The sequence below is a fragment of the Xiphophorus maculatus genome, chromosome 5 (assembly GCF_002775205.1).
Source record: "Xiphophorus maculatus strain JP 163 A chromosome 5, X_maculatus-5.0-male, whole genome shotgun sequence".
Classification (NCBI taxonomy): domain Eukaryota; kingdom Metazoa; phylum Chordata; class Actinopteri; order Cyprinodontiformes; family Poeciliidae; genus Xiphophorus; species Xiphophorus maculatus.
In genome coordinates, this window is record NC_036447.1 from 12,408,045 (window position 1) to 12,418,503 (window position 10,459).

At 38.6% G+C, this 10,459-nt stretch overlaps 1 protein-coding gene across 2 annotated transcripts; it reads left to right on the forward strand.

The window, feature by feature from the left end:
- Positions 1-1,493: 1,493 nt before the first annotated feature.
- Positions 1,494-10,402, forward strand: LOC102220803 (wolframin-like). 2 transcript variants are annotated; one of them, XM_014471002.2, is made up of 11 exons: positions 1,494-1,564; positions 2,278-2,790; positions 4,432-4,511; positions 5,355-5,673; positions 5,857-5,937; positions 6,022-6,161; positions 6,248-6,367; positions 6,485-6,730; positions 6,821-7,099; positions 7,791-7,954; positions 8,065-10,402. In XM_014471002.2, exons 2-11 carry the CDS (start codon positions 2,283-2,285, stop codon positions 9,245-9,247), a joined length of 3,120 nt encoding a protein of 1,039 aa, XP_014326488.1. In that variant the 5' UTR covers positions 1,494-1,564; positions 2,278-2,282; the 3' UTR covers positions 9,248-10,402. The 2 variants fall into 2 exon arrangements, with proteins under 2 accessions (XP_014326488.1, XP_023189987.1); XM_023334219.1 differs by having other exon boundaries at positions 5,860-5,937.
- Positions 10,403-10,459: the final 57 nt, after the last annotated feature.

The window sequence follows — 10,459 nt, forward strand, 5'->3', positions numbered from 1 at the left end:
GGTTTCGGTACGGGAATTAACCAAATAGAGAAGATAAATACAAGCACTAGAGGTCTCCTGTTCTCTTGGGTTGCGGATTAAAGAAGCATGTGTTTAACCTATATCTGCGGGCAAAATGGGGGATGAAGTGATCCATGTGCTTTCTGGATGAGTACGCACTGTGCAGCTAGATTGCTTTAAGTGAGCAGAGAGCAGGTCAAGTTCATTCAAGAGGAGATTCCGCAGTGAGTTAAAAATAGCTCTACTGCTTTGTTGACTCCAAATTATGTCGTCTGTAATACCCTAAAGCCCATAAGAATTTAGGATTGATAAATAATACCCTCCCTTCAAAAACAAATGTTTTAGTCTTTTAAATGTTACAAATACACTCCTCGGCCATTTTATTAGGTACACCTTGCCAGTACTGGGTTGATAATCACACAGGTTGAGCACATTTATTGGAAGCACACCTAGTGTGCAAATCTCCAGTTCCACCACATTCCACAGCTTCTCTATTGGGTTGATGGTTTGAACCTTGTGATATATTATCTTGTTGAATGCCATCAGAAAATGTGTACACTGTGGCTATAAAGGGACACCAACATGTGAAAAGAGTACCTCCCACACCATGAGACCAATGCTACCAACCTGAAGTATTGATTCAATGCAAGGTGGATCCATGACTTCATGTTGTTTACATTAAACTCTAACCCTACCATCAGAGTAAATGATCTGTCAAGAAGAGACGGATTGGGCTTTTCTATTTGAGAAAGAATAGATCCGTGTTTTCACCAAGATGCTGCATATGTTCTATGGTTTCTGGTAGCTGTTTTTTGAGCTACCAGAAAAATGTTTGAAAATAATTTTTCCCTTGCAGTTACAGCATTTTTTCCCTCTACATGACCGCTTAGATAAATATTGTCTTTTGTCTTTTCCAAATTTGGGAATGGTGAGCATGTATGCAGGAAAAGGGCTGTAAAAATTGTTGGGTTTTAATCTTCCAATATGCTTCAGATTGTTTAGCAACATTTATTCACGTGTGAGAATCAAATCTCCCCCCAACTTGTCCTGGATCAGTTTTTACCCACTGGTGTTTTGTGGGGCGGAGCTGCACTTGATTAAATTCACAGTTTGACCTTAAACCATGAAATCTCCTTAAATAGTAACTGTTGCCAAGCTTTAAAGCACACAACTCTATCTGAATGTGGTGACAAAAAATTACAAGGATTAATAGTTGCGGGTATATTTCTGGTTTGCCTCTTCAAAATGGTGGAAATTTTGTACAAATGTGGAGCTCAGACATTAAAATAATTCATGAGATTCCACAAACTGCTTAGGACATTCACAAATAGGTTCACATAACTTATTAATTATTTAATAAGTTGCTATTTTCTTTGCTGTTCATTGGACCTTCTAATATTGGAGAGCCTATTTTAGGAGTGGGCGGGTCATAAAGTTGTGGTGTTGTTTATAGACTAGACTGACAGCAGCCTGTGAGTGTCTTCTTACTGGGATCCTTCTTGTACAGACAGAACATGGAATCAAACATATGAATCCAGGAGGGCTAATCATGAACATTTAGTTGGTAAGTAATTTTTTAAAAAATAACATTGTGAGAGCAGTGTTGGTGCAGAAGTAGGTGGTTTACAGGCACTTTTATTAATTTGTGAAGTAGTGTCTCAAATCTACTACAGACCTGTTCAACAAATTAGAATATTATTGACAAGTTATTATTAATACTCAATTCACTAAGTGAGACGTATTATACAGTTTATCTCCACACAGACTGAATTTCAGGCCTTTGTTTCCATTAATTATGACAAATGACATTTAATATTAGAATATTACACTAGATCACTAAAAATAAATTTTTATTCAGACACGTGAATGTAATTAAAGCATATAATTACTGAATATGACTGTACATCTTTCTAAATTATATGTATCTCCCAAAATTCTAAAAAGACTGTTTTTGTACTCATTTTTATATAGAATATGCACCTCTAACTCTTAACTCTCACCCTTGTTTATTCAATAAAATGTTAATTATGTAGTCAAAAATCCCTTGCTTGGGTAATATTTCTTACCAAAACAAAAGATTCAGTAATTTAAAAAAGAAGAAAACTTTATTCTCAAAAAATAATCTCTCAGACTCCACCTATACCATAGTTTAGCTGTTTCATGATTTTCTTTTTTAAAACTAAAAACATTATTTCATTATCTCATAAAACCTTTTCACACTCTGAATCTTCATGTATCTTCCTGACACATGCTTTTGAATGTTCCTGAATCCTTTAGGAAAAATGGAGAAGGATTCTGGGTCTCCATCCTCGTCTGTCAGCACCACAGGTTCGTGCCCTGTCCTGAAGGGACCCTCACCAGCTCCTAAACAGATTCCTTCTCCCCCTGCATCTAATAAACCTGCTGCAACTTCTCAGCCTAACAAATCAACATCTCCATCAAGTCCCGGAAAATTATCTGATTTCTCTTCATCATCCACACAAGCTATTCATTTGGATAAATCAAAGCCAGTGTCTTTTGCTGAATCTGTGTCCTCAGAACGTTTGTCTGGTGAGATAACTGAAAAACCTCAACCAGGTTCTTCCAACACGTCTGTCTCCAAAACAACAAGCATGTCATCTTCTGCAAAGTTTGAATCTACCTGTCCTGGATCATCTTGCTCTGGCTCCAACACTTCCCCCTCTGGAGCTACTTCCACAAAACGCAGCTTTGCCTCTGTGGCTAAGCAGGTGATAATGCAGGAGAGACTCAGGAAAGCAGAGGAAGAGGATGCAAATGATGAAGAAGATGGTGAGAATCCACTCAATTTCAGTTAGCGACGTGTTAACAAAGACAGATCATTATTAAGTTTATATAACAGAGAGGTGGATAAAAAATCCGTCACTGGGCCGTCATAAAGAATCCATTCTACCAAGTTTACTGTAGTTATTCATTTAGATAAATGGGAAACTATTTGGGCTATACAATTTTATTTTAAAAACATCTCACAAAAACTATTAATCTAAGTCAAAGTCATTTTTGTTCATCTTTATACATTGGAATACTGTTATTGATCATGCCTCACCATTTGACCAACATTTGCACACACCGATATCAACATCATAGTTTTTTCTAAAGAGAAACTCACTTGTAATTATGTTTCTGACTGAAGTTGAAAGATTGTTTACAATAGTCTTTGCTCATTTCCATGCATACAGACTTACCAGACTAAAATATATAATTACTATAACATCAAATTTTTACAAGTTCAGGCTAATTCATTGATTAATTTGATCCCCAAAACAAACATTTTTCAGGATTATTTGAAAACACTCTGATAGTCTTTCTCAAAAGCTTCCCATTGCATTTCCAACGCAGGTCTAAATCTGTTTCTGTATATGTTATTTATATTTATTATGAAATATGTATATTTATTATGAAACTAAATCAATGCCAATAGAGTGCCATTAATATGATCAAATATAAGTCAAAACATTTCCCAGGGGTGCATGAAGAACAAACAATCTAACCAGAATATGGTAAACTATGCAACTAGTAAAGATAATTATTTGAAAGTTGGAATTAAGTATCCATAAAATTCATGACAATTATAAAAAGACAAAACAAATAGAGATTAAAACCAAAATTACATCTCATTTATAATGACTACAAACATAGTAGTAAAATCAAGCTACATCGATGTAAAAATGCAGATCTCTTTGCTTTGCTTACTCATTTTAAAGTGGTACCGTCTACACCAGTCTCTGGGTGATAAGAAGTGACGTCTTTTTAGACCAACACAGAAACACCTAGTAGCAATTCACTTTGGTCAGTTTATCTAACACCCATGCTTTTGGACTGTGGGGGGAGGCTGAGTACCTGTAAAGAACCATGCATGCTGAGAAAGAACCCATAAACTGCACAAGAAGGCTCTGACTGTGATTCTAATCCAGGATCAATTTCTTGTTTAAAATACAGTGATTCTTATAATATGTTATAGTTGGATACTTCTGGAGGTAAAACCTAAAATGCGGACCTGTGATACTACAGCTCATGGGCTTCATACATACGAATCTCTGGCATCTGAAGGAAAGACACCTTTGTGATGAAGCACATTCCAGAGACAGGACCAGTTCATATAATAAACATGTCCTGATGTAATATTTTAGCATCAAGTTCCTCAAGTGCTTAACTTTAATCACATTATAGATTCTCAGGCCAGACATGTTTAAAGTTTCACGGATTCACATCTACTCCACCTTTCAGGTTTTTTGATCTTGAGTTACAGGATGCATATCTGGCACAATTTCATTGTCACTTAAATTTCAGTCTAGAATAATCCATGCTTAGTAACACTGATACAAGATCAAACTACCTATCAGCTAACTCATGAAGAAATAGTTTCATAGAATTTACTTCAATGTCTAATAACTCTGTTTGTTGCCATTTAAGATGAAGAACTAGAAGAAGACGTGACTGTGGCTCAGATGGAGGAGAAAGCCAACACTGGTGATGCCAGAGCTCAGACCCGGGTCTGCATACACACACAAACATGCACACCCCTGTACACACCGTGACCGACACTTGGTATTGTTGTCAATCTCGCTGAATGACTCAGTGGTGGGGTGTTTCTATTTCTGCCACCTGCAAGATGATCTCTGGATTCCAGTTTACAACACAACTCTTTCCCAGCTGATAAATCATTTTAAAAAAACTTGTTTGCAGAATCTTCTAAATTTTCACAAAGTGTCAAATACTTAAATTGTGAGTCACAAAGAAAACTGAAAGGCTGCAGATTGTGTGTGTTTTTCTGTGGATAATTATCTTTCAGACACGTCTTTGCATACAGATTACAATAGGACAATAGTTCTATCAAAGTCTCATGTATTAAAGAATCTGTAAAACTATAAAACATGTGAATCATTGTTTATTAATAGTTAGGTAAATGTGGTCTAGTTTTGTTAATTTATCTACAAGACTTGGTAACACTGTGAAATTATTTTTTTATCTGTTTCAGAACTCACTGAAAGGCAGAGGGCAGATTTGATGACAACTATGTGAGAAGAAAGTTATGTAAAGATGGTTAAGATTAGAAAACAGACACTGGATATGTCCTGGAGTGCTCAGCTGCCCCTGTTACTTAGCCGAGACAGAAAGACATACAGCAATGGGACTGCAGGATTTTGGGTTTCGAATTCATTTCTTTATGTGGCTCTGACATTGGCAACATTGGAACAAAACAATTAACCATAAAAGTTCTCCCTTTGCACAACCTTTCATATGTGTACAAAGTGTTAATTGAAATCCTGTGGTGAAGCAAGAAACTGTAAACCCTCTTCAACAAGAGTAACTCTCTCTCCCCCTTTGTCTTTCAGTTGGGTCAGCACTTCTTGATACTTGCTGAAGACAAAGACCCAGACCTCAACAACCGCCTGGCAGTTAACTGGCTAATCAAAGCAGCTAAACAGGGAAGAATGTCCGCAGCAAGACTTCTTCAGCGCTGTTGGATCCAGAAAAAAGGAGTAACTCCAGAAAATGAGGCTGACATGCGCAAGTTGTCAAAAGAGGGCAAGTTTGAGCTGGCAGTACGCAAAGCAGCCATGATGATGTATTGGAGGCTCAACCCAGACAGGAAGAAAGAAGTGTCTGTCTCTGAGCTGCTCCAAAATGTCAGCCAGGTCAACGCAGTGCCAGGTAGGTGACAGAAACAGTTGCAGAATACATAGCAATGCAATATCAGTTGTGTCTGCTGTACTCTTCGCCAAGTAATGTATCACACTATTAGACATTTTAGATATTTCAATGGTCGCAGCTGTCTTCAAGTATCCCACTGCATGCCCAGATCCATTCATTGGATTTGTGGGTATTTCTCACCAGCAGGGGGCACAGCAAGCAGAATCCCTGTTCCTACTTCAGGCCAGACTCAGAAAGTATTAGAGAGCATGGTCAGCACTGATGGTAAGTATACAAATAAAAAAAAATTCAAGAAGCTACAGAGTAGTATGTGTTCTTTTGTATAATTGTATATTATGGACTTCACAGCCAAACAGCTGGTGGACCTGGATGACTTTGTTGAAATGACAAAAAAGTATGCACAAGGCATTGTCCCTAGTGTCCCTCAAAATGGAGGCCAGGCCTCATCAAAAATTGAAAGTCCTGACCTGCTGGATAGAAAAGGGAAGGTAAAGCTGCCTTTTCCCTAACAAATGCTTTTATATGTAGTATTTGTGTTAGGATGACAGTGTGTTTGTGTGATTATGTGTCAAAGGACAAGTCTGGGGTAGTTCCTAAAGAACATAAGAAGGTCCAGAAACATTCTTGGAGCTTTGGTTACAGTGGGATGCTGCCGGACGCCAAGCAGACAAATGCCATGAAGTCACACCTGACGGTAAAATGACTGGGAGAATATGTAGAGACTTTATTTCTTTTTAATGAATTTCACTTTCAAACTCTTCTTGGTTTGTACATGACACTTTCCCTCTTCTTTTCTTCCTGTCCACCTCAGATGCTGCAATACCCACTTCATGCAGTTATTGAGATGAAGGAGCACCTCTTTGACTGGGCTTCAAGGGCAGGCGTCCAGTGGTTGAGCACGCTCATCCCTACGCAGCATGTCAACGCCCTCATTTTCTTCTTTATCATCAGCAACCTGACTGTTGACCTGTTTGCTTTTGTTATACCCCTGCTTGTCTTTTACCTCTCCTTCATTGCCATGATTATCTGCACGCTAAGGATCTTCCAGAGTAGCAAGGTTAAACTAAGACTTTCCTCTTTCATGATGGTGTATGGAATTCAAATGAATTAAATCATATAAATGGACAAACATTCTTCTTCTTTCCAGACATGGGAGAACTTCAAAGCCTTGACATCCCTGCTGACTCGTTTTGAACCAGGTCTTGATGTGGAGCAGGCGGAGACCAACTTTGGCTGGAACAACCTGGAGCAATACCTTTACTTTATCTTTTCCGTTTTTTTTGTGATTTTCTCCTTCCCTGTCGCTGACAAGAAATGGATCCCTTGTTCTGAGCTCTCCACCGTGGCAATTTTCTTCACAGTTCTCGGCTATTACAGCCTCAGCCCAGCTGCAGCAGCATATGCACGTCGTGCAATCTTTATAGAGGTATCTGATAGAAGGATTTAAATCACACTTTTTAGATTAACTGGAAGCGTATTTAATGTTTATGAGGTGACCTTTAAAATTATCTCACATTTAGATTGAACATTTTGCTTAATTTCTGTTTTAAGTTAGACTGTGCTTTGTTTTTTACAAGATGAGAAGTTATTCGGTTGATTGGCCACTAGATCAAAAATACTGCTGTACTCTTTCCATTCAACCTTAAACCTATTCATATTTGGTCGCAATAGAGCCACAAGCCATGTGTTCTAGTTGTGTTTAATGTGATACATGCATAGTTTTAAAGGCTCTAAGAGAACATTGGAGAATAATAGGTACCATAAAGACCAATTGAAAAAGCAGGCAGGGCAGGGATCACTGGGTACCTCACAAAGTTCTATTCAGTCCATAATCAGAGAATTTAAAGTATAGAAAACAACTATGAACCTTTACATTGGTACCTAGACTGAAAGGCACAGGAAAGAAGCAACGTAAGGGTTGATAGTAACCTTGGAGGAGCAGCAGAGATCTACAGTTTTAGTGGAATAATCTGTTGATATTTAGAATGTTAGAAAGGTTCAGTCCAAGTCCACACCTAAATAAAACAGAGAATCTGAGGCAAATTTTTGAAGTTGAATATTGTGCTTTTATTTTCACAACAATGAATTACTAAAATATGATTGTTTGTTCATCTTAGGTAGCCTCAAATCTGTGTTGCCTGACACAATTACTGCCAGAGGACATGACAGGACTTCGGTTTCTTGGTCACACATTTACCACAGTGCCACTTGGGGAATCTGTGGTACTCAAACTCAGCATCCCCTGCCTTCTGTATATCTACCTTTTCTACCTGTTTTTCAGGTGAGTAGAGTTTGACCTGACAGACAAGACTATTATGTGTACTAAAAATTGCTCTGCGTGGTTTGCCATTACTAATTATTTGCATATTTCTTTCTTTCTTCTCACTGTAGCATGGCAAGAACCCGTGGATTTCGGGGGACCTACTGCTTCCTGATCCCATATCTTGTATGCTTCATGTGGTGTGAGTTTTCAGTGGTCCTCCTACAAAATTCCTCTGCTGTTGGATTAATCCGCACCTGCGTGGCATACTTCCTCTTCTTGTTTGCACTCCCAGTTCTGGTGTTTGGCCTTGTCATCATGCTCTTCATCCAGCTGTTTAAATGGTTCATAGAACTAGAGCTGACAAAGATGATTGTGACCCTGGTGATATGTGCAATTCCCGTCACTCTGCGGCTCTGGACACGGTTCAGTATGTCTATTTTGGATGTTCTGCGCTCATTTACGCACTGGGGTCCAGTCAAATTCATCTTACTCTGCATTTCCATGGTAATCCTGTTGTTCTCGGTATATGTATACCATGCAGAGGGACAGAAGGTGTACAACTCCACTCTGACATGGAACCAGTACAGCCAGGCTTGTGGGCCTCCAGCCTGGGAAAGCAAAGGCATGGCCCAGACTCAGATCTTCTGCAGCCACCTGCAAGGGCACAGAGTCACCTGGACTGGACGCTTTAGACACGTCCGGATTGCTGAGACAGAGAATGGTGCCCAGTCTGTCATTAATATGCTGCCAGTGTTTATTGGGGACTGGATGCGCTGCTTGTATGGTGAGACATATCCCAAGTGTGATCCAAAGAATACATCACTGGCAAACTCAACGTCAGCAGACAGTACTTTGTCAGGTCCAGTTTCTCTGGCCACACTGCTTAAAATGCAAGAAGAAGAGGAGTTGTGTCAAATTAAGGCTTTAGCCAAGCACACCTGCCACGTCAAGCGTTTTGACAGTTATCGATTTGAAGTGACTGTGGGAATTATCCAAGATGGAAGCTCAGGAGCAGAGGATGCAGCCAGAGATATTATTCTTATGGCCAGCAATGAGTTTAGACAAGTTCTGCTCAATCTGAAACCTGGTAACATAGTAGAATTCAGTACTAAGCTGGACGGACGTTTAGGAGCAAAGGCTCTGGCCTTTGAGCTCAAAGCTATCCACTGCCTCGACTGTGCTTCTTCATGGCTGACTGGAGGCAAGCAGGTGAAGATCGAGAGAGACTTCAGGCGTACAACAGTTAGAGCCTTCAAGTTTGCATTTGACTTTTTCTTTTCACCGTTCCTGTCAGCAGAAATCCGTACCTGAGATTAAACAGACAACAAGAAACCTGAATCTTTTCTTGTGAAAGGATTTTTAAATATAATTGAAAATCCTAATTGGTTTGTGATTAAGGCATAAGATGCTTTGGGAAAGAGCAACATTTTAAACCTTAAGTCAAACCTTTCTACGTTTTCCTAACAAGTTTGCATGCAAACTTGTTATGCGAGCAATCTTGTCATCAGCATTAGTGCTGTAGCTAAGCTAGTTAAAGCTGCTAGTTAAATCCTTCCTCCTTCTACAGAGAAACATTTGCAACCACCGGGTCTTATGACAGCTGTTTACATTTATTAAGTAAATATAATAATTTAATGTACACTCCATATAAACATATCAACCTTATCATTACCAAAATGTAAAAAAATAAGTAAATTCATAATTACATTTAAAATCTTTTACGTGATTAAAATAATAATATTTCAAATGGTTCTGATAACCCTCAAAAAAAAATTTTTATTGTGTGGTGTAGTTGAGACCTCTGGAGAGCCGGAGATGGTGGGTGGACATGTGTTTACATTAAAACATTACCTTAGTTGAAGTCAAACTTGTCAGAGTAATGATAATGCAATCTTTATCAAGCAATGTCTTGTACTATGGAGCGATGGCGGCAACCGAAGTAGGAGTTCGCCCTGAAAGTAGTCGATAGGTTGCCGGTTTGAGACACTGCCCTTCTATCTTTGTTGTTGGGTCCTTGGGCAAGACACTTTACCCACCTTACCTGCTGCTGGTGGTCAGAAGGACAGATGGTGCTGGTAAGGAAGCCTTGCCCCAAGGTAACTGGCTACAATCCAGTAGCTAGTCATCATCATCAGCATGTGAATGTGTGTGTGAATGGGAATGACTGATTACATTGTAAAGAGTCTTTATTATGAGCTTTCATAATAAAAAGCTAAATAAGTCTGATGTCATTTCAGTTCATTATTTAATATATCTGGAATCTGGACTGATGCCTAAGAATTTGTAATCAAACATTGAGGTGGTTATATAGATAACAGGTGACAGACATATGAACCTGAACCTGTAGTTTTAGCTTTGTAGTTTTAGTGTTGATTATAGAATATCCATAATGGAGTCACATGTGTACATCTGTATTTAAACTGCTGAATTTTGTGTTGAAATACCATTAAAAATAGTCCAAATGTTTACTTTCATAACAATGAACACTATATTTAATCTTCTGGGCAAAGATTTAATTCTAAG

Excerpts from the sequence above, each read along its gene's own strand:
- LOC102220803 (XM_014471002.2), top strand. The coding sequence starts at position 2,283 with ATGGAGAAGGATTCTGGGTCTCCATCCTCGTCTGTCAGCACCACAGGT. Across the intron at positions 4,512-5,354 it reads ATGCCAGAGCTCAGACCCGG|TTGGGTCAGCACTTCTTGAT; the intron begins GTCTGCATACAC and ends TTTGTCTTTCAG. Across the intron at positions 7,100-7,790 it reads GTCGTGCAATCTTTATAGAG|GTAGCCTCAAATCTGTGTTG; the intron begins GTATCTGATAGA and ends TGTTCATCTTAG.